Source organism: Copadichromis virginalis, linkage group LG23 (genome assembly GCF_057382275.1).
Source record: "Copadichromis virginalis isolate Kocher_CV1m ecotype Utaka linkage group LG23, C_Virginalis_male_GT1.1, whole genome shotgun sequence".
In the NCBI taxonomy this organism is placed as follows: domain Eukaryota; kingdom Metazoa; phylum Chordata; class Actinopteri; order Cichliformes; family Cichlidae; genus Copadichromis; species Copadichromis virginalis.
In genome coordinates this window covers 24,075,339-24,099,913 of record NC_140639.1, presented here as the reverse complement: position 1 = coordinate 24,099,913, position 24,575 = coordinate 24,075,339, and the positions used below count along the sequence as shown (strand labels likewise).

Here is a 24,575-nt window from a genome sequence, read left to right as displayed (position 1 = left end):
TAAAACCTTTTATTACCCAAGGATTATTCATCTAGCGTGGTGTCCGACACATCCATAAAGTCTCAAATAAGAACAGAAAATAAATGGAAAAGCAGTTCAAGGATTTATGTGTGGGTGGTTGCCCTTAAATGGGGTTAAGAAGTAAAATTTTTCTTCTTTAAAATGTTACAGATACTGTGCCGTGAAAAAGTATCTGCCTCCTTCCTGATTTCTGAGGGTTTTTTTGCAAATTTGTCACACTTTCATGTTTCAGATAACAAAGCAAATTTGAATATTAAACAAAGAAATGGATAAGGGACAACAGTTATCTAAACCTACTTGTTAATGCCCATAAACTTAAAAAGTAGTTGTTCCGCCCTTCGCAGCAAGAACTGCAATCGAGCTTCAGTGATAAGTGCAGGTGAATCTTTCACATCATTGCGGATGAATTTTGGTCCAGTCTTATGAAATGCTGTTAGTTTTATGTCAGATGTAAAAGGACCCAAACCTTCCACAAAGTTCAGCTTTTGTCTCGTCAGTCCACAGAATATTTTCTTCTTTTCAAGATGTTTTTGGTAAATGTGAAATGTGAACTTTGACCTTAACCGAGGTCAAAGTTCAAAGTGAGGCCTGTGGTTCTTTAATGTTGTTCTGGTGCAGTAATTTTGGTAGGCTGGTCACTCGCCACTGATACAAGTTTTCTCCATGTGTGTATAATGGCTCTCACTGTGGTTCATTGGAGTTACAAAACCTTAGAAATGGCTTTCTAACCCTTTCCACTGACACATGTCAGTGCCTTTGTTTCTCAGCTCTTTAGATCGTGGCCTGATGTGTTGCTGTTTGAGGTCTTTTAACCTGCTTCACTTTCTCAGACAGGTTCTATTTAAGTGGTTTCTGGATTCAACAGGGCTGCCAGTAACCAAGCCTGAGTGAGTCTTGTGAAACTGAACTCAGCTTTCTAACAAATGTGGTTAATCATCAAAGAAAAACTGAATTTTGTACTTACTCAGGGTAAAACAACTAGACAAACAACAAAGAAATGAGGTGGGGGGCAAATACTTTTTCACAGCACTGCATAAAAAGGAGATCAAATCACTCAAGTGAAACACAATCATTTTATAGACGCTCGTACTTTTCATCACCTCCCACACAGGGTTACAGAGGGCTGAATACAATATTTGCTGATGCTGAATAAACAGGATCAGTATCATAGCAACTTTGTAATTCGTCCTCTATTTGTTTTTATTTATTCCTTTTGTTCAAACGTAATGAGTGAGGGCTGAAAAATGGGATTTAAAGCCCGCTCTGTGCTCCTGGGTTCTTTTACCTGGAGAATTGCAGCTGCAGTGAAACCACCTGCGCCTGACCCAGCTCGGACTCCTCCGTCACTTCCCGGAGACGCTTCTCGCTCTCCAGTCGCAGGCGTCGCTCTTCCTCTAGCTCGTGGATCAGCTTTTCTCGCTGTGGGAAAGAGCAGAAGGACGATCAACTCTCAGGCAGTGTGTGGCCTGGGGCTAAAAAGATCACCCTCAAGTCACATGCCACAATTTTTACGACCCCCTTCCCCGAATATTCGACCCTCCTCGGATGAGGGCAAGCAAACACAGGCTGTCTCAGCATCATAATCACCAAAACATCTGCTCACCAAACATCTGAAACCAAACACAGCTTGTCCTAGCTGAAAAAAACAATCCACGCCTCGCCGCTTTTTCCCCTGACTTTAGGTGTGAGAGGAAATAAAAGAATAAGGGCATGATGACATTTAGGCCGCCTCGATTGGCATTACTTCCAGTAGTTTGTTGTTACTTTGAAACACTCATAATGAGCCTCCGCTTCTTTCTGTCTCTATGACAGAAAGTTCACACTAAATGTCATCTGAAATCACTGAGCCCGCCCTCCCGTGCCTCAGTCTTTCTCCTGCTTTTCATTTCATTTCAGATCTATTCAGAAAATGCTCCCCGATATCACTGAAGCTATGAATAGCATGTTTACCCTGCTCCTCTCTTCCTCACACCATGCAAACCGTCCTCTCTTCTTCTGCGTGTTTCACCTTTTTTTCCCCCCTTTACGTTATAGTTATGATGATGAGTAAACATGACCTCATTCGACCCAACTATTGATAGATCCTGAATTAAAAAGCTGGAGTTCCTCGGTAAGAGGAGGGAGGGATCACTTATGCCTACTTATCTCTGCTTTCCATTCCTTGATTTCAGAGCTTTATAAATGTTGCTTGTGGTGTATATGGTCTCCATGAAGCATTTAGCCAGTTTTCTCTGGTCTTTTCCAATTCTTTAATTGGATTCTTCATTTCTGAAGGATTCTGTCTTTGGATCCCAAAAGAGAAAGACATCCTTGCCTCAAACCCAACTTCAAAGACTAAGGTCCCTGTGGTGGCACACTCCCTACTCCAGTTTTCTTGACAAAGTTGCAAAAAAAGCTTTAAGCAAATTCCTAGCAGCAAGGCGGAGGATTTTTTTTTTTAGCTGACGGAGCAAATAAGACGGGATCATTCTCTTGGTCTGGCAGTTTCTATTGTACATAAAGCCAAGCATCTGTCGCTGCTGCTGACAGTCTATGACAAAGCCACTGGCTTCCATTTCCGTAGATTTGGGTGATCTACCAACTGTCAAAGCCTTGCCAGGAATATCAGCTAAAAATACAAGATTGTAAAATATCTGCAAATGGGTCTGAGGCCAAAGACACACACTAGAAAGAAAAAGGGAGACAGTTTCTTCTTTTGCAAACAAAGATGCAGTGTTTGGTGAATAAGAGATTCAACTTTGGCTTAACAAGGGTTGATTAGAGATGATTATCATCCTTTTATTTCCACCTAGGAGTACAAGTACCCAGGGAGGTGGTGAAAAACGTATATGTGGATATACAGTGCAAAAGTCTCGACTCACTTCTGATTTCTTTTCTTTGGCTAGGAAAATGGGACACTGTTCAAATGAACAGATACTGACACTTCTTTTGTCCGGTTTCCTCAAACTTTTTAAGGACACCCTGCACACCATTGTGAGATATGTTACATTTTCAGCCAATATCTCTTTGGGAATCACCTTGCTGGTGCAACAGTACTATTTTATCTCTGTCAAACTGTGGTATCTTTGACATCTTTCACAGATTGTTACTAGCAGCCCGTCACAAAAACGCACAGAGGGCCTAAAGACACATCTTATAATTGGGTATTTGCAAAGTTCTCTGTTATGCATAGTCACAAGAATAGTTAATCCCCTGAGTTAAGTTTCTTTTTTGTGCTTAAATGACTCATAGGTCTGTGTAAGTGGCTCAACAAACAAATAAAACATTCCTCTGAAAATGGTCAGTTACAAGGACTGGACTGAAAATGAGCAATAAAGGAGTCAACGTGCAAAAAAAGCTTCAGGAAGCCTAAAGAACTATTCACCCAGAGCACTTTAAACATTACCACAAAGTCTGGCTCTGTGGAAGAAAACATCTGAAGTGAATGCATTAGTATTTTAAACAGAGACTACTGTACATAAGTGAATAAAAGTTTTAAATAACCTTTTAAATAACAGCCTTCACTGTACTCTACAGTATATCTATGGAAACACACCTGTTACCTTGGGAATTCTCCTGCACCTCTCCTGACAGATTCCTTTAAACATCTGAAGTTTTGAAAGCTCTTTGCTGTAAAAGTAAGTCTCTGGATAATCCTCTGGATAAAACATTTGAACTTTATATAAGAGTTCAATGAGAATCAGTTCAGTTGTTTACAGATGTGTACTGGCTACTATTTAACATGAATCTAAATGTGATTGGTTAACTCTAAACAGAGGGTGTGCACACATGCTTAAATATTCTAGTTGTTTTGGAGTCAATCAGAGTTTAAGAGCCAATGGAAAATGTTGGGAATCACCAGATTATCCTGTCAGTTCTTCATCAGTTCTCTTCAGTGCAAATGGAATTACTTACTGCCCATCCTCATCGTCAGCACCAGTCATGATGTGGTATTACTCAGTGCATGCCTGCAAAGAAGCTGGAGTGCTTTCTCTCAGACAAGCATTATGGGGACATCTTGTGGCGTGAAAGAATATAGGTCAGAGACAGTGAGCGTGTCACTCTGTGTGGCATATGGACAAAACATCCTCCTCGACATGAGGCCCTCCTTTATGCCGGGTCTCTCGTGAAAAACCATGAAACCAAACTGGAAAGAAAAACATCGAAACAACTATAATGTGACACCGAGTCGCATTGCTCCATTACTCCGTATGACCATACTCTCCTTATAAACTGTCTTGTGTCACTACATTGTTACTTCTGTTACAAAAGCAGATCCTAACTGGGTGATTCAGCTGCTGAGGGGGAATATTAAACCAGAGTCACCATTAAAACCAGTCCCCGTCTTCACCGCGGCAGTAAATTCACGGCTACTATGTGCAGCGGGGAGGCTCTCCCTGTCAGGAGTAATGGCTGCTGTAAATCCACTCATACAAGAACGTAAAGTAGTGCATCCCCCTGCCAGGAGCTGGACGTATATATATATATATATATATGTATATATATATATGACTTTTCTGGTTCTTCTTTCTTTATGACACATAAAGTTGTTTTATGTTTTATAGGACACATTTTCCACTTAGCGTTTAAAGAAACGGGCGCCGATTTCAGCCTCCAGCGTCGCAGCAGTTTAGCTGAATTTCACCTCGATGCAAATGAGCACAAAGGCCTTTTATTTGCATCAACATGCATGGCTTTGTTCAGCAAAACAAAACAAAAAAAGCACAGTAGCAGCTTTGGTCCTGATTTTTTTGTTGCCCACACAGGCCTCCAGGCATAAACCACCGACCGCTACGTGTCTGCTGACAGTCTTGCCAACAACCTCAATAACAACACAGGATTTACAGTCTCTACATTGTAGTAAAAGCCCTGCGTTGCTTTTGTTCAATATATAATTTCTGCAATTTTACAAGGCCTGAGGACATTAAATCAAACATTGCTGTATCTTTCTGTGGCCAGAAATCCCCGGCAATACATTTCTCCTCGATTGAAATGTTTATTGTCTGCAGCAACTTCTCTCTTTTTTTTTTTTCCTCCTTTGGTGCTCTAATTGAAAGCATATTCTTTAATAAGCCTTCACTGCAGCCACAAAGACAACACTTCTTTAGAAAAAGCCCTGGGAAGAGATCTCAAAGTCAACACCGAGAGGATGAAAACACGCCTGGCAACTTTCTGTGAGAACATTTATTTTAGTTAATCTGGCCGCTGAGGAGATAATCCCCGCTCTCTCGACAGCCTGTCACTGTTGTATGGATGGGATGAGGCGAGGTGTCCTGCCTTCTTTGTCCTGCAGGGGGCAACATGCTCCTGTTCTATTAAACAATGCAGCGCATAGAAAAAAAAGGAGAAAGAAGCCAATGTCAAATGAAATATGGGGTGTAATCTATAAAATAGCTCCTGCTGGATTTTTATACCACATATATCAGAAACAAGCCCAGATTTGGGCATCAGGGGGTGGGGGGTGAGGGGTGAGGGGGTTTGAGGATTAAATTTGACCTCTGCCACAGAGAGATAAATAAAGAAATATATCCATCTGTATGTGACAGAATTTATCACCATCAACACGCAAAGCCTGAGAAATAAATGAAGAATCTGTTACACCGAGCGGCTTTGGAACATAAGATTTTATTAGCTGCACTCGAGCCCAAAATGAAGCCTCCCGCTTCGGTAATTGGACAACATTAGATAGTAATGGTATTCATCCGAGCTGAATTACTAGAATACTCGGAGCCCCCCTTTCATACCCTCTAAGATTCACTGAGGACTCTAAATTAATTAGAGGCCTCTGCCTCTCCTTGTTGTGCTGTGCTGCGACCTTATCAGGTTAAGTGCATGTGTGTGTGTCCCATCGTGTTGTAGGATGTCCATCTGCAACTGTATATACACTGTACTCGTTCAGGGTTAGGGGGTACAGGCCCAATAATCTCTTCATTACACAGGACATCCCCCCCCCCCCCCCCCCCCCCTTGCCTCGGTTGGAGCTCTTTGCCTAATCAAAGGGGCCGGGAGCGGCTCGGAGGCTCGCTGGCAAAGCAAACATCGGGGACACAAAGCACTGTGCAGGTTCTCCATTCATTAATAAAACATGCCACCGGGCTGTTTGTGTGCATCAGCGAGGCTGGATTCAAATGAAAGTGTAACACGAGGAGGATCGGGCCTCCTGGCCTGCCTGGCTGGCTCCCAGATACAAGTCGTAAAGATAAAAATTATAATTATGCTCTTGTTTGTTTAGAAACAGAAGAGAAAGCATCAAAGTGCAGGAGTGTGTGTTTTCCGATTACTTGTGACTAAAGTGAGCCCAAACAGTGTTTTATCACCCCACCCCACCCCACACCAAAAGACTCCATCAATTCAATTATCATGGAGCGCCACTATTGGAGTGTACCACTGCTCTCTTAGACAGCCACGGGCACTGTGGCAAATAATACACACACCCCAGGAATATGCAAAATCATACGAGTGGCCCATTTATCATTGCCAAGGGAGCTCCCCCACCCCACCCACGCACACACACCCAGAATGGGACGGTGTGGAGATGCGATTTGGACCTGGCTGTCAGCGCTCGTCACCCGGTGAATGTGCTGAGTCCTGCGGGGGGACCCCATCGCGGCCCCTGCCCGTGGCTGATAAGGCCAATCTGCAGAGACAGCACCTGAGTCCCCCCCAGTTCCCAAACCTCCACGCTGTCACACATCCTCCAAACAGCTGTCAGAAACCCTATATGAGGGTCCCCGAGCGCCCGAGCTCCACGTGGAGCCTCTCCTTTTTAAGCCCGTCAGAGAGCCCCTTTATCTGCTGGCAGCACGCTACGGAGCATGTCCACTCTGAAGGTGCTTTTTCTTTTTTACACACCAATAAATCACTGTCAGATAATCATCATACCTCGATCCACTTACAGCTAACTAATTAAACCCCGTGCTTAAAATTAATTAATATTGCTGACCCGGAGCCCTGCCAGTGTGCCTTATTTGCTTATTTGATTTGGCTAAATGTAATCCAGGTGAGCAGAAAAGCCACACATATGGTTATTTAAACAGTGTTAGTTATTACAGAAGTTTTATTTGGTGATAATATGCAAATGCTACACACTTATCTAGTAATCTTGGAAAAGTCCAGGAAAGTTTTTGTCTTATTCTTTGCGTTTATTTTAAATGTTGGTGCCTTTCAGGGACAAAATCTCGCTATCTTCCAGTATAACACAGTATTTTTCTAATGCAGTAAGTTTGTGACAGTAATTGCTGTTATGCTGCTTTCAGACTTCTTTGATACGGTTTTCTGGTGTCTGTTGCGGTTCAGCCAATCATTAGCTAGTCTGATGACTTAGCCTCAGGGGGCCTGTGTAGCCAGCAGATATCCAGGCCAAGGCTTCTTGTTTTATCTCCCCCCCTGCCTCCGGTCTTTGTTTACAAATACAGATGATTTTTTGTAACAAAGGGGTAGCCAACAGGAGCAAATCTAACTCTCCTTCAAACAAAAGCCTGCTCGTATGTGCCAGAACACTGAGAAAGAATAAATCTTGTTCATTTCCTGCAAAAGTTCGCATAATTATATATCTGATAGCTGTTAATAGACACTGTGTGTTAGCTGGTATTGTGAAGCGATTACCTGGTCTTTAGGGTGTTTGTAAAAATATTAAGAGAGTCAGAGTCATAACTTCAGCTGGATTCAGATGCCTGGGCTGCCACATTGATATTAGTTTCTTGTCCTTATTCCAGGTGACATTGTGATAAAATCAGTGTTTAAAATCTAAAATGATCTCTATAGTTGAAGGATGTGACTTTAGTCTTTGGCTCGCTGACTTTCAATCCAGCAGGAGTTGCAGCATTTTCTAGAATACTAAGATGTTCTGTTTCAGGAGGGTCCAAAAGAGCGGTGTCATCTGTGAAATCTACTATTTAATCCTAAAGATACCACCCTCTGAGACCCAGTACAGTAGGAACCTTAAATTAAAAGGATATTGCCAACCATACAGCTGACATCAAAAATCATCATGCTGGTAAATCTTGTTTCTCCAACCAACCATCAGCGAATGCAAGTACTGAAGAATACAAAAGAAAAAAAATGGCAAAGGGTGTTTTAGATGCAGAGATTGGTTGGCAGCTACAAGGTTGCTCAGGAAAAATTTATATTCCCCAACTGGTTGGCAAGTGGTTGCTGGAGGTTGCTAACAGGCACTAATAGGTAAAACAAACTCCTTGCGATCGCTTTGGTCACTAGCATATTGATGCTGTTGCTAGCAGTTTGCAAGAGAGATAGCAACTTGTTGTAAACACTCACCAGCTACTCTCTAAGCTGTAGCGACACTTGAGAAAGTGGAACAACCTGTGGTCCATTTATTGAGCGTTTTTAAGTTTTTGGACTTTAGAGTTTTGTTTATTTTTAAGATCTATTTAATTTCTGGTTTGTTTAGTGTTTACATTTACCCTCATATATTCCTCTTTAGTGTAATTAGTGCTATTCCTAGTTCCCTGGTGCTTTGGAGTTTATTCCTCCCTCAGGGTTCATTTCACCTTTGTCAAGTTTCCTTGCTAAGTTCATCCATGTGTCTGCATTTTCCCCATTTGGTTTTCCCACTTCCTGCTTTATTATGAGAGTTAGTTCACTGTGCTTTTCTTTTAGTTTTGATTCATTGTGTCATCTTTGCTGATTAATTCAGCAAAGAATTCAGTATTTATAGTCACCACCTCCTCGCCACAGGGTTTCCAGCATGTTTTCCTGTGTTTTGAACTGTTTTGTACTGCCTGCCATCAGCCAAAATAGACATCTTGCTTTTTTGTTAAACAAGCTTGCCTGTCTTTGGCCTGGCTGTAGCTCAGGAGGTAGAGCAGATCATCTATTAATCCAAAGGTTGGTGGTTTGATCCCTGACTGCTCCAGCCTGTATGCCTTGGGCAAGATACTAAACCCAGTTGCTCTTTGATGCATCCTGTGTAATATAAGAAATGCATTAAAAAGCACTGTATAAAAATTATTTACCATTGATGTTGGGTCCTCACTCTTAACCACCCCTTGTCTGGAGTGCTGCTTTTCTTAGCAACTCTGGGTTCGATATCTTGCCCAAGGATACTTCAACATGTAGGTGAAAAGAGCAAGGGGATGAACTCACCGACCTCTCGACGAGTAGGTGGATTATTTAAGTCAGATATTTCCTGGAATATCTGACACCTCCTCTATCAGTCTACATTAAAGCCTACCCCAAGTCATGCTTTAGCTTAGAATCTTGATACCAGCTATAAAAGTGTGTAAATGTTTGTAAAAGTCCAACACAGACATACTGCAGAGCTATCCAGGGCTGCTTCTTCAGTGACTATGTTGAATTATTGAATGAAATCCTGAAGCTGAAGTAGCAACAAGATAGATTCGGGTGAAACGACCTGTTAAAAAAGGGGCATTCCCTCATCAGAGAACCGCAAATGTTACTTGATGTGGCGTTACAAACTATGTCACACACTCTTGAAGATTGCAGCACACGCAAAATCCATTTTCATGTACAGAAATAGCTGATTCCTATCGTGGCTTGGAGGCTTATTTAACCATGCTGTGCTCTCACTTTATATTCACAAACGCAGCGCCTCCCCCATCGTCCTCCTCCTTTATCTTAACTTCATTTTCTACATGAAATGCTCCGGAGAAATCAGATTTTTAAATGAGCAAGTTGCTCAATTAAGCCGAGGAGTTGAGGCAAATAAAAAAAACAATTCCCTTTTATCACTTGCATGTATGCTTCGCTCAACCGTGAAAGAATCAAACGCCGCAATCAGCCCGAGCGCCCATGGAAACGGCAATGTGTGGGTATGCACGAGGCGAGGCTCGGATATCACAGAGCATCCACAAAACCCAAAGAAAAATAAAGCTAGTTGTTCTCAAAGCCAGATCATTTATTTTCACATGTTGTTTAGACAGCCGTTTCCAGCGGTCATAATCTCACCTAACAGCTTTAAATGCCTTTTTAATGGCGAGCCCAGCCCCCCTCCGCCCCCTCAGCCCACAGAGCAGGCAGCGCCGCCTTTACAAGCCTTGTAAAGGACTTGTGTTCTCTGCCCCTGACAGGAAACATCGGCATCCTGCCCCTGATGGACTTAGACTGCACTTCGGAGTGGCATCAAAAGAAAAGTGGGAGACAGAGAGCAGCTCTGCCCTGCCCTGCCCTGCCCTGCCCGGCACCACACCACGCCTCTGGGATCGGGAAGAATTCCAGGGAAAACCTACAGCAGCGACGAGGCCGCGAACAAACGGGAGCAAGCTTGCTGGAAAGAGGCCGAGACTCTCGCAGTATAAACCCCGACCTGTGCTTTGTCAAACACCTAAAGGGAAACCTGCTGTTTTTCTAGCAGGAGTTTCAGCAGAGTGGGCCAAAAGCAGCACGTCCGAGCCTTGATGTGAAGTTTAAGAAGCAGTGAGAGGCGTAAGACAGGCGGATCATTTTCACTAATAACAAAACGCATCTTGTGTGGTCATATATGTGGTGAAATGCAGCGCAGGCCTAATTACTGATTGCCCTGCAAATTATTTAAAAAGGTTTCATGTGATTCTCCCAAACGATCCATAACAAGAGTTGTGCAGCTTCAAGCTGCCAGCAGTATGCGTGCTTCGCGGCGGGACGCCGAATTAAAGCACACACTCCTCAGTAAACTGTGCAGTTAGTGCTGTTTCACATGCGCAACCCGAGGCTTACGATTGTGGCGATGTTTCCTAGCGCCCTGCACGATCATAAAGATACCCTTCCCTTTCTTTTTCCTACACAATGCAGTCGTGATGGCGCTGCAGAAACACTGCCGCACACTCTCGCGGCATCTCTGATCGCCTTATGCGATCAGATCGAGGCAGCGATCAGAGGCTGCTAAAGAGAGGCATCAGATACAGAGGCGGGGTAGTGCCACTTCAAAAGTCTGCGCTGTTTTAATCTGACTCTATCGGTTCATCCCCTTGCAGGCGAAGATGTGGGGGATGTTGGGGAAGAAGGCGATGGGTTTTGGGGGTCTATGACTGGACGCAGGCTGGGGGTGGTTTGCAGTTTCCACTTCACTCTGGCAGCACTTTGACAATTATCTCCTTTACGCAGCAGCCTCTTTTTTCACTCCTATTGAAGAACCTCGCCTGAGCTCCGAAGCCTCCCAGGAATGCCAGAGAGAGAGTGGAAGGGGAATCCAATGGGGATAATCCCAATTTCAAATGGAGCTTAGTGATATCCCCCTCCTCCCTTTCTTCCTCCATACCCCCCCCTCCCTCACCCTCCTCCTGTCTGGCACAGATAACTCATCCCTCTCTCAACACTGTGCATGCGCAGACAGTAACTCACGTCGCCCTCTAAAGTAATAATTAGCATGTCATCCAGTCGTGTCAGTTGGAGAGCCGGGCCTTCTGGGGAGGCTCGCGGCATGGCGAAAGATATATTTTGGTTGGGCTGCACTGAGGTCAGAGGAAGCTGGGTTACTGTTAGAGGAGGAGGTGTTGACACGCAAACGTGTTGTCACTTTGGTGTGAGCACACGCAGGTAAAAGAAAGGAAAAAGTGGGGGGCAACTGCAACCAACCTCTGCTGGTGTGGTCCACATGAACTCTCCTACTTGTGCCCCAGAAAGCTGAATCTGTTCATCTGAATGATGTGTTTTCAGTGGGGATGTCCAACGCAACATCCAAATGGACTCCCTTTGACTTTCTCACTGGTATTCCTGGGAGGCTTCAGAGCTTTCCCACTGAAAACACAACATCCAGATGAACAGATTCCGCTTTCTGGGACTTCTTCGCCTTGATGACTGAGCGTGCATCAACACATCTCCTGCTTATGGCTGGCATTTGGTTTGGTGGACCAGAATGTGGGTCTCCAAGAAAACTGTGTTCATGGCACAAAATGAATCAACCACAGGACAATGTGACCATCGGATTAGAAGTTTGTAGGAACTCAGAATGTAACTCAAACAACTGGTTGTTTTCTGGGTACATTCCTATATAAAAGCAAGGTTATCGAGCACCAATGTAATTTTGCAGTTAAATCACCCTCTTGCAGCAGCTACGTGGCTGTTTGTGGAAGAATTTCTGTTTCATATCTGTGGCTCGGGTCTGAACGTAAGCAGATTTATCATTTTTGATAATTTATCACACTCGGTCACTGTATTATCACAAACAGATTGCATCTCATTGTCAATTTGACCCCATTCAACTGCAAACTGAGAGCAGACTGACTTTTTTATCGCCTTCAAATCACTTTGAAGATCTCATCTGACTATGAGTGGTGATCTTACACAGTCTCACTCATTTTGGCCACACTGAGATCTCCAGTTACTGTTTTGTTCCCTACTGTAACTGTAGCGTAGGATATCAGTGACCAAACAACTAAACAAGAGGCTTCAACACAGTAACCCACAAACTTCAAAGTGGCTACTTCAGCCTGTTACAGACATTCTGTGGTTGAAACAAAGATCTTTTGGGTTTGTACAAAATTTGATTTTAAAGGGAAATACCACCAATCACCAAGTGTCCATGGCCCTTTTATTCTTCAACAAACACTAACTTGATTTTGGGCTGTTTAGTCTGTCAGATCTGGCCCAAATGTATCTTAAAAAGGACGGCTGTTTTGGACCACGTCGCCCAAATATCATCACAAAAATATGATCACGCAAACTTGCAGGAAAAACTTCTTTCCCAGCAACTTTGAAAAGTCTCAGTTTCATTTGTTTTCTTTAATATTTCAATCCCAAAACTGACAACCCAAACACATACACAGTGAATGAATTTTTTGAATAGCTTAATATTGAGGTCTAACACCAAATCAGTTTCATCTACATATACATTTTCATTTCACAACACACTGGACACAACTTAAACAACTAGCCTATAAGGAACAGTGATGGTCAGGTTCATATTCCATTCATCAACAGTATGTCAACCCATCAATGCTGAACCTTTTTCAAAATCAATAATGAACCTTCTTGTTTCACACACTGGGCCATGCTTGGGGGCGACAGTTTGGAGTCAACCAGAGGTCAGAAAGTAAGCGCTGGCTGACTCCGGCGTGATTTCCTCTGACATCTGCTGACATCAACAAGTCCTAGAGGTAAAGCCGGTCTTTGTCTGTGCTCTTTTAGTGTCTATATTTACGAGCCGAAGCACAAACTTAGCTACACATCTGGTACAGCCAATAAATTCAGTATCTACTGTGCTAAAATGCCCTTGAGCAACATGCCAAACCCCTGCCCATCTCCAAGGAGGGAGCTCTGCTCAGTATCTGACCCTGTGCTCTGACCTCTACAACTCTGAAGAGGTATGAAGAAAAAATAGAGCATTCCTCCTTTGGGGATCAATAATCACACGCAGCGGTGAGGAGATCTCGGAGCGTGTCGGCCCTTGTGTGCTGTAGCTTTAGGCCTGCTGCCACACAGAATCAGAGGCGTCACTGGGGTGCAGTGAAACAGCTGGGCCTGTGGTTAAAGCGTCTGCTCAGAGGCTGCAATCAGCTGAGCCCCGCTTCATCACCCGGTTCTTCTCGCTTCCTGACCTCGCTTACAAACAAACACTCTATAAATGCATTCAGACACACTTGTGGAAACGCAGACACAAACATATACGCTGCTTTGAGCGCATATGTATGCTAATGACCACCTCCAGAACTCATAAAAGAACGGCACATCAGCACTTTCTACCAGAGACACAATGCAGTGTGCAGCATTCTACGGTCACAGAGCCTGGCAGTGCATTCAAGTACCTGTAGTTTGTGCAGAAAAGGTCAAATTTATGCAACGCACTGCTTTTTCCACAAACAGGCAACTGTCACATAACACAGTATTTTTGTACTTGCTTCTATTATTGCCTACACATGCATTTCTACAGGATTACTGCCTTCAAGAGCTTCTGATGAGGTGTCGAGACACTCAGCCAACACAACAGTTTTGGCAGAGCCTGACGGTTTCTGTGTGGGTATGTACGTGGAGTGAACATACTGTGGCTTTTCTGGCTTCGTGAAGATGATAGGGCCAAGCACTTCCACTGTACTTTACCATTGTTCCTTCGCTCTTGCTCCGTGCGACTTCCCTCTGCAGGCGAGCCACAGCCAGCTTTTCCCTAAACCAAAGAAACAGGAGATGGAGGGGAGAGAGAGAGAGGGGGGAAGGAAAATAAGAATGAGTCAGTGTGTGGTCAATCAGCAGCTCAGTGTGCCAGGTCTGAGTGCTCACAAAGTGGCAAATCAAGAAGTACCCAAAAACATATTCATTCTCTACTAGTCCACTGATCATGTAAGTGCTATGCATGTGGGACTCTAGTATGTCTTAGAAAATGCAAACCATTCTTGTCCCAGAGTTTTTGATAATGCAATTTTATGAGAGGCCACCTGCATGTCTCCATTATCCACAAGGTAGCTCTTTGGCCTTGGTGCCAGCACTACATTCGTGGTTTCCAGACAGCTGGAAAGAGTCCTCAAAAGATCACAACAGAAGATAGGGAAGAGGAGGATGTTGGGTTTCCAACCAGGATCCCATTCATTCCGTTTTCTTTGGACCTTGAACATTAATTAAATTTTTCCCTCTCTTTTTATCCTCACTTCTTTCACTGGTTAGGTTTAGGTGCTAAATACCTTAATGCATGCTCAACGCATACCTCAATAATCATCCAGGTAAGTAAATCACATGAAGTTGATTTTGAAAGTCTTTAGACTGAAAAGGTTACTTGGATGAGTGACAAAACATTTGTCCAAATGAAACGCATAAATTAAATGCATAAATTAGCATTTAGCTTCTAGCTTTTAATACAACAGTCGCTTTAAAAAAGGCAGTGAAAGAAAACAGTGGCACAGCTTACATTATTTTGACTATGTGGAACGGACTTGCAATCTCATTGCCTTTGAAATTCTTGCATTTGTTAATATTGCAAGGAGACGCATCACAGAGTGACTCAGGTTGATTGCAATGCAACAGCAATCAATTTGAGTCAGACCAAAGTAGTTTGAGGCTGGTTGCCTCACACCAGACGACCTGTGAAATCACCTTGAGATCAAAGCTGGTCACCCAGACGTTGAGGCTATTACAGGCTCAACCTCTGATCAGCTGGTTGTTGCAACTGGCTGCAACCAAACAAAAATCCAATGCAGTCACCAGGCAACCACTAATAATTTTCCAAGCATACCAAAGGTGTACCTCAAGGATCAATCCCGGGACCACTTGGATTTTTTTTACACGTCAAAACTTTTAGTGAAAATGTCACCAAGTTAATAATAGATTGGATTTTATTAGCGCTTTTCAAGGCACCCAAAGCGCTTTACAATACCACTATTCATTCACACACTGGTGGAGGCAGCTACAGTTGTAGCCACAGCTGCCCTGGGGCAGACTAACAGAAGTGAGGCTGCCATATCGGCCCCTCTGGCCAACACCAGTAGGCAAGTAGGGTAAAGTGTCTTGCCCAAGGACACAACAACTAGGACAGAGAGCCCAGGGATCGAACCGGCGACCTTCCGGTTACAGATGCGATTCCCAAACCCCTGAGCCACGGTCGCGGTACATTCTGCTACAGTTAGCTATTAATACACTAAGGGACACCCAGCATGGGTACTTGTCTTTTGCCCTGTCTCCCTCTCCTCATCCCCAACCAGTCAAGGCAGATGGCTAAGTCTTGTTTTGCCTGAGGTTTCTTCCTGTTAAAAAGGAGTTTTTCCTCCCCAGTCTCTCCAGGTTGTTGTTTATAGGGGGATTCATAGTTGGGGTTTTCTCTGTATTATTGTGGAGTCTTTACCTTACAATGTAAAGCGCCTTGAGTCGACTTTTGTTGGATGAGAGATGAAACATCTTCAACATAAAGACGTCCAGCTGCCAGACAATCAATCCTGATATTCCTCCAATAGGATATCATACCTCACAAACCTGAAACCACTTAGTTATCCTTTTATTTAGAGCGATTCTTGTTTTGTTTCCATCTTTCATCTTACTTTTATCTTACAAAAACATCAACCACTGTCTTCACACCTAAGACTCACTCCCTCTATTCGTGCCTAAAGGCTGTGATGAAAATGGAAAGAGAAGCCTCCCCTCAGCTGCAAAATCAAATTTATCATCATCAGAGGACACTCAAGCTCTCTACTGGGCAAATCAAATTCCTCGACTTAGCTAATCATTTCTTGTTTACTAAGTGGTTGGTATCAGATATCCAAGATCAATATCAGCTCACTATACAAGAAACCAACACTTCTGCCCTCCATCTATCTCCAACTTCGGCAGAACCCACACACGCCTGCAAGCAAACCAGCAGACACACACATGGAAGAGGCGAGGTCGTCGGCTAACTACGCAAAACAGAGTTCGCGGTTCTATCCAGACAAAAATAGCTCAGAGGAAACAAAAAAAAGAAAAGAAAAAAAAGCTGGGCATCCTCGTGCCAGACCCTACAGCCTTACAGGCAGACACACACACACTCATAACAAACTCTTCCACACAAATACGCACAGAGCTGAACAAAGAAATTGACTGTGCACATCCAATCCATTTCCCACGTGAGGGCATTCCAGACTTTAATGGGATAAATCTTGGCACACTAGCACGGATAATAAAAAACCCTGTTTTAAAGCCCCTCCTGAGGCATCCACAACAACTGAAGCGGTGCTCCAGGACAAGCCAGACTGTGAATGTGTTTGCTGAAGGCTTGTCAGTATACAAGTGTTTCTATCCGTATTTCTGGGAAAACAACAAATGTGTAAGGGGATCAAAAAGCCTCCTTTGGCAGCGTAGCCTCTGAGTGAATCTGTTCAAGTCATTATTGTTGTAAATATAGTACTCTACATGCATTACTAGAGGCGCATGATGTGTTATCACCCACTTATTAATGTTTCTGCAGACCGGCTTGAAAGCCAGGTCTGCTAGGAGGTAAATATCAGAATCAATCAGAATCAGAATCAGAATACTTTATTGATCCCTGGGGGAAATTATTTTTTGTTACAGTGCTGATATGATAGTTGCTTTAAAAAATACTTGAAAATAATTAACTTACTTAAAAAAGACAGTAACGAGTCAAAAAAAACAAACCTAATAAATGAATTGCATCATCTTACAAAACCTTAGGTGTGCAGCTCAGGAGGAAAGTTCCTGTCAAAGTCTTGTTCCCGACTGTTTTGTCTTCACAGCACACCTAATGTGGGGCTGTGGGACCCAATAAAGAAGCTGATACACCAGACAGCCCGAGTAATCCCAATCACCTGCACATTTTTCACATTTCTTCAACAATAGCAGACATCCAAACCCCCCAAAAATAGCTCATGAGTAACAACTCCTCACCGCCTCGCAGTCTTTGACAAGACGCCGTTGTTTCTGAGCGGCTTACCTGTCGGAGGGAAAACCCCCCGGTGATTAAGAGACAGCTGACAGAGATGGATGAATCAACCGTCCGAACTGAACAGGCAAAATACAAGGTGGGCTACGTTTCTGCTCCTGGATGGCATTCCCACTGCAGTGATTCCTCTAATGGGAAAACACTGATTAAGACAAAGGCGAGCTAAACGAGCCGATTGTGAAACACGCACTGTGGCGGTGACGAATTCAGGAGGAAGTCAAGCAGAGTGCCGATGCTGTGAAGCAAGCAGGGGTGTGTGCGCGTGTGCGTTTGGGTGTGTATTCTGGACTTTTACTGCATTGGTTACTGCATTCATAAATTCCGTGTGAACGCATGCCCCACACCTGACTAAAACACTCGTGTTTACATTACACAATGTGTCTCTTCCCATTACAGCACACTGTACACCATTACACCACTTTCATTTAAAAAAAAAAAAAACTCTCTGGAAGTTCTCACTGCAGATATTGTTTTGTTAAACGGGACCGGCCTGGCATTCCTCCAGTCTGTGTTATGGCTGAGCGTCACAGCGCTGTAAAGGGTTAAGTTTCAGGCCACTTATGTACAGGCATGTTCCAGGAGCAACGGAGCATGAGCCAACTGCGCCCGGCGGCAAAAATCGCCGCCAAATATAGAACAATTTGACATTCTGTGTTAAACGTAATTATAGTAATTGGCACGAGCGGTAGTCAAAACAGTATTCCAGTGAAAAACGCTCACTGGCGACGTCTTGCATCCAGTTGGCGCTGGTGTGGAATTATATGATATCTGAACTGCATTCAAGCGCACATGAATGCAATCTGTAATGTACTCTGTGTGTGTTTATGCCTGTGTTTAGGCTGACATATTCCACTCTAAATTTGTCATGTGCATTTCAACCACAATGGATGCGAGATCCATCACGTCGTAAACTTTTACCAGCTGTGTAAACTGGCCCCGAAATAGTCAGACAGAGTCCAACCTGACGGCTGTTAGAGTCAGGGAGTTTATCTCAAGCCCATCTCTCGCAGAAGGCTCTAGTTTGGTATGCAAAGAGCCATGTTAACACATTAATTACGATGTTTTCATTTTTCCCTCCACATGTTCTCATGAATGTCGTCCAAACGGGTCAAAACGCAGGCACGCGGTCCCTAAACGCCTCATTTTAAAGGGTAATTCCATTTTATAACAAGCCGGGTCTTATTTTCCCAGTTATGGACGTTGTTTCGAGTGGTTATGATAACATTAACAAAGTTTTACAGGGGCTAGAAACCTGAGCAGGCAAACAATCAGCCAACAGTTTGGACAGCGATGCAGCCAAATTATCAAAACCATACTGAAAGCATGTAATTCGTCACAGTGGGAAGACACGAATAGAACAGACAAGCCAGAGCTTTCCACATAAATCAGGATAATCTGGGTTTTGTTTATAACCTGTCAGATTGTTTGTGTTTATTGCCCATAGACTGTATATAAAAGATGTATGTGGCCACAGTGACATCACCCTTTTTTTTGTGGACTTTTGGATTCTAGATCTACACCATTACAGCTGTCACCATCTTGAATTTTTGGACCTAGAAGAAAGCATGACAAGCTCACTAATGGTTAGCTTAATGCGAGCAGCCCTAATAACACATTAATGCTGCTCGCAGGTACCCCCAATATAGCTGCAGAAGATTAGCACGCTGTAATCCGGTTTATTTTAATATGGGACCCTTAGAGTGAGCCTCAAGTGGCCACTTGACGAACTGCAGTTTTACACACTTCCATGTTTGCTTAGATTTTCAGCCCTGGATATTTTGCTTCCTGCCGTCCTTTAAATGAGCTAAAAACATTTTCATTGAGGCAGAAAAGTGAATGATTCTCTTTGGACTCGAAGCCCCAACTTTATATATTTCACACTTGATGCGTTTGTCTTCTACATCCTGATCTTGTGATGAAAGCATAAGCTGACAGCTGACCGTGTGCACACGTTCTACCTCCGCTGAAACCCGTGTGGGGTGTGGGCCTCCAGTTTCTCCTGCTGATTGCAATCACCTGATAGTGGTGATGACTTACTAAACAAGGGAATCCCACCAAGCACCAGTGGAGATACCCAAACCACCTGATTTGGGTATCTGATAGCCCCAGTTGCAAGTGCACTTCTCTTCAGTACACAAAATGCAACGAGAGTAAGGTGGTCATGTAGTCTGATCATGTCAAAAAGCAGTACTTTAAAGTGGATTTAATACAGTTACAATGCTTGTATTAAACATGGTCAAGTGTTCAAATATTGAGCGTAGTTTGTGAGTCACAGGCGCAGGCTTCAAACAAACTCAGTTTCAGACAGGTTTTTTTTTTCTACTCTTGGCTTCAAACGAGCAGTTAGCCCTAGCACAGTCATCACAGAAGCCCCACCCACCTGCTGTTTAATCTCTGTTTGTAAAGCAGGACCAGTCAGGATGAAGTTTTCATAAAGGAAGGAGCTGGTTTCAGACAGTGGCTTTGTGTAAGATAAATAAAGCTTATTTTGAACTATAAATCATATAATGCAGCTCTAGTAGAGTCCACTTAAAGCTTAAACAGTGATTTAACATCTAGTTTGTGATGAAAATCTTGGCTTACATGCCTCGTTTGTGCACCTGCTTTGTTACATTCTTAACTCGCACTACCTGCCATCCACCCACACACCTCACAGATCACGTCTTTCCTTTTCACATGCATTTCCTTCAGCGTCAAACGCCGCCCCGTCTCTGAGATAAGACAGACAGCGCGGCGCGAACATAACACCCGCCCCGCCGCATTCACAGCAGCTCAACCCTGTTTCCTCTGCTCAGTCTCCTGAGCTCAGACGCTGTGTAAACCCTCCGTGTGCACCCGCTCTTTCTCTAGCGTCGCAGCGGCGGTGGCGTGCATGCATGCAAAGACACGACCTGTCAGGGCCGAGAGAGGATCAATCACAGCTTGAGCTGACATGTTGTGGAGCCCTGCGCTTTGAACTACATTGTGGGAGGCAGACGTTTAGCCCGTGTTTTCATCACTGTTATCACGGCTCTTCCATACAGGTGGTTTAATCCACTGTACATTGTTTGCTGCTAAGCACATAATGAAAGAGGGAGAAGCGCTGTCTCCTGTATTTTGGTTTCCTCTTTCCCTCGCGGTACTGTACACCACTATCAAGTGCGTTTAATCTGTCCTCTTAAACACCACATACTGGTTCAGCTTTTTCCCTGCAGAAGTTACTCACTTTGACATAAACACATGCATCCTGATGCATAAAAGATGCATAAATATAAACCATCTCTCTAGTATTGTCATCGAGGCTTATGGGGGAGCTAAACATTTCAATCGTTCTCAGCCACAACTGTACACAGAGTGGCCAGGAGGGATGCATAAATGTTTGGATGAGAGCAGAGCTGCCATGCATTTATGTATTAGCGTCTGCACTCCCGCTGGGTTAAGAGCCCTGATACGCACGCAATCCCCATGGCCCTCTTCAGAGGGATCCTGACTCCGGACCGGTCATTCCCATCCTTAATCCTTCTACAGCTGTGTTATGTAACCTTCTCTGTACCGATCCACCCAAAAAAATCAACCCAGTCCCAAACCCTAGTGCGGGACAATAGGCTTACTGATGCGTTTGATAAGTTACAACATCCAAGCCAGCCTGACAGGAAAACAGAGTTACAACTGCCAAGAGAGTAAACTCGAGATGGGGTGTGAAATGCATTTGCACAACTCTAATTTCTCATGTTCTGCATGGATTCCCTGACATTGTCATGGAGAAAATGAACTTGAAAAAGTCCCACTTCATTATGTGTAATTAAAAAGTCCTGTACCAACAAAGGCAACGTATCATTAAAGCATCATTTCCTTAAGACTTTAATGCAGGAATTCCTTTCTGCAGTCGAACCCCAAATGCCGAGATGGCATCAAAATCAGCGTCGGTGTAAACACTTTCATCTGCACGGGCGTCTGAGGGGGTGGGGCTTGCACATCTGTGACCGTTCAATTGGTCCCAATGCATTAGGCAGGTTCAATCAATCACCACGAAGCACTGTGGTGGATGGCGAGGAGTGGCCTGACCCGCGGCGATCCCCCGTTTCCCAGCCACAGCTGGTTCCTGACCTCCTGTCGCTCGTCACGGACCCCCGTCTGCAGTGAAGGGCAGCGGAAAAACATGAGCCACATGTCAGCACCTCTCACACCCAGCCAGCCAGCCAGCCAGGCAGCCAGACAACCCGGCACAATGAGCCTTACCTCACCACCGAAGACCATCAATTATTGACGAGGTGAAATGTGATGAGGTTCTGCTGTGAGCACACAAAGAACACACGCCTTTTCAGGCTGCCATGTGGCCTAATAACGTCTTTATTTTCCAAAAAGACACGTTTCTAATCAGCAACATAGTCCTTGTTTGATGTTGTGGAGCAATAATCTGCATTAGACACTCAGAAACACTGTTAGTCTGACCAAGTATGTATGATAAATGCCTCCCTGTGATGTGAATCTGGACAACAGTGTGCTTGACAAACACTAAGAATGTGGGTCATCTCAACACCCATACATAACTTCATCATCATGACTCATACTTAGTTTTAATTTAGGAGTTGCGTACTGGACTTTGTTTGGACACGTGTGTGCTACACTGAGCAATGTAGTTAGGCGAGTTGAGATGATCACGATTAGCAAGATTAATCCAAAGTCAATAACAGGTTGAGCGCTCCGAGTTGTTTATGCTTTTCCCTCCGAGATAACATCTAGCCCTCGGTACTTCACAGGAGTCTGACAGAATACACCGGGAAGCTTTGTTTTCTTTTTTTTCCCCTCCGACTCTAAGCATTGACATAATCTTGGAGCGTGTGATTGATGGCGGCAATCTCTGTGAACTAGACTGTGTGAAAATTTTTTTGCCTTTCCCACTTAAAAGAACTTCAGGGAATTCTTCAAAACCTCAAAAAGTCATTGCTTCTTTTATCCTATTAAGTGTCTATGTAGAAAAATTGGCACATTCAGTGGATAAGTTCTTGAGTTGTGGTCTAAAATGTGGCTTTTGGAGACACTTTGACAAGCAAAATCTCATTAATTCTTCTGTGTCTCCTCAGCTTCCATCCTTAAAACAGTAGAGTCAAGTCATGTTAAACAGACCACACTCCTACCTAAAGTAATAGGAAGGGTTTCAGCTTTGATTTCAGTGGACATAAAGGACATAAAACCTGCGTTTAGATATTCATCAGGACAAACAGCTTTTACAAAAAGCCTAAAACTTTTCATATATCTCAATCAATCAATCAAAATTGTCAAAGTGATTAATGTCTCATATTGCCAGAACTCTTTCAAATGCTAAATTCCACTACAGATACGGTGAGTCAAGAAAAACTGCAAGCACTCCTAAAGAGCAGATATGCCTGCCACTACTCTGTTCAGACTGTTTGCCGAACTGGCAGATAAGTTTCCGAGTTTGGCTGTTTCTAAAGAAGGCAACTGGGTCTTTGGGGACAGGCGAGACGCTACCAAGTGCAACATTTGTAAATCACCAACAAAACTAAACAACACATATCACCGCTATCACACGCTATTTTGCCCCTCTGGCCATACGAGTGTTTAGGCATAGGAAAAAAGTGGTTGTATGAGTGTGTGCTTGAATGAACGAATCTTGTAGTTAGAAAGCACTTTGAATGCTTAAACAGAGTAAAAAAACGCTACATAAGTACCAGTCCATTCACTATCATCGTTGGTGTTGCAGAAATATGTGGAAAATGCCTTCTGTTTTCATCTCATTTCCCTCAAGATGGCGCCGAGTATGGCAGCCTCGTCGCGAGCTCCCCCAAGCAACGGCTTTCTTCTGTGTTTAATTTTACTTTTCCTTTATTTTTTCACGAGCAGCACTTGTCTCCTTGTGTACGACCGACAAACCTTACTGGACATAAAAGACGGTCTTTCTTATAACTTTCCGGAGTTCAAGTTTTGCAACACGGACGCTCCGTTTGCAGACCCCCCATTCATCTCACCTGAGACGCCTTTGTTCTCTGGCCCTGGAGGCCGCAAACGCCGACGCAGAGGGAGAAGATCTGGCGTTCTGGTTCGACTGAGACGGCGCACTTACAGACCACCGTTACCCAGTTTATTACTGGCTAATATGCAGTCTCTGGAGAACAAGCTGTGCGAGCTTCGGGCACGGATCTCATTCCAGCGAGAGATGCGGGACTGCTGCGTGATCTGCCTCACAGAAACCTGGCTATCGGACAAAGTACCGGACTCCGCAATACAACTGCCGGGGTTCTCTGTGCACCGCGCGGACAGGTCACAGGATCTTACTGGGAAAAGCAGAGGCGGTGGTGTGTGTTTCATGATCAATAACAGCTGGTGTGATTATGCGAACGTGCACCCGGTCAAATCCTTCTGCTCACCGGACCTGGAGTACCTGATGATTAAGTGCCGGCCATTCTGGCTACCGAGGGAATTTACAGCAGTGATCATTACGGCTGTTTACATTCCCCCACAAGCCGACACTGACCGTGCACTCAGGGAACTGTACAGCGCGATCAACAGCGAGGAAACCGCACACCCAGAGGCAGCGTTTATCACAGCCGGAGACTTTAATAAGGGAAACCTGAAGAAAGTCTCACCAAAACTCCACCAACACATCCTTTTCAACACACGTGGAAACCGGCAACTCGACCACTGTTACACCTCTTTCCGGGATGCGTACAAAGCCCTCCCCCGCGCCCCATTCGGCCAATCAGATCACTGCTCCATCCTGCTCCTGCCCGCCTACAGGCAGAAGCTGAAACAGGAAGCTCCAACCCGGAGGACGGTGCACTGTTGGACGGACCAATCGGAGTCTGCGCTGCGGGACTGTTTTGATCACGCGGACTGGGAAATGTTTCACGTGGCCGCCAGAGACATTGATGAATCCACAGACTCAGTCTGTGGATTTATCAGGAAATGCGTGGAAGATGTCGTCCCATCCAGAACAGTCAAATCCTTCCCAAATCAAAAACCCTGGATTAACGGAGATGTTCGCGCGGCACTGGCGGCACGGAACACCGCCTTTGCCTCCGCGAACACATCGGACTACAAACACGCACATTACCAACTCCGGAAGACGATCAAAGCAGCCAAACGTGAGTACAGGGACAGGGTGGAGCAACAGTTTGACAACCCTCGGAGTATGTGGCAGGGACTAAACACGATCACAGACTTTAGAGGGAAAACCAGCACACCGCAGACCACGGCCTCTCTGTGTGAGGATCTAAACGTATTCTACGCTAGATTCGACACAGCGAACACCATGAGACCGGACAGT

The 24,575-nt window shown here is 44.3% G+C and overlaps 1 protein-coding gene across 5 annotated transcripts in view; it reads right to left on the bottom strand.

Annotated features, from left to right (window-relative positions):
* Positions 1 to 24,575, bottom strand: part of LOC146680934 (nck-associated protein 5-like) — a 187,205-nt gene that overhangs the window by 73,154 nt on the left and 89,476 nt on the right. For 3 of the 5 annotated variants that reach the window (XM_085449740.1, XM_085449741.1, XM_085449742.1), the window contains 2 exons: positions 13,993 to 14,056; positions 1,307 to 1,440 (listed from right to left, as the gene is read on the bottom strand). In XM_085449740.1, the coding sequence (XP_085305866.1) occupies positions 1,307 to 1,440; positions 13,993 to 14,056 (198 nt within the window). Of the gene's footprint in view, positions 1 to 1,306; positions 1,441 to 13,935; positions 14,057 to 17,299; positions 17,567 to 24,575 lie in introns of those variants that run through there. The other 2 variants (XM_085449743.1, XM_085449739.1) reach the window with 2 other exon arrangements.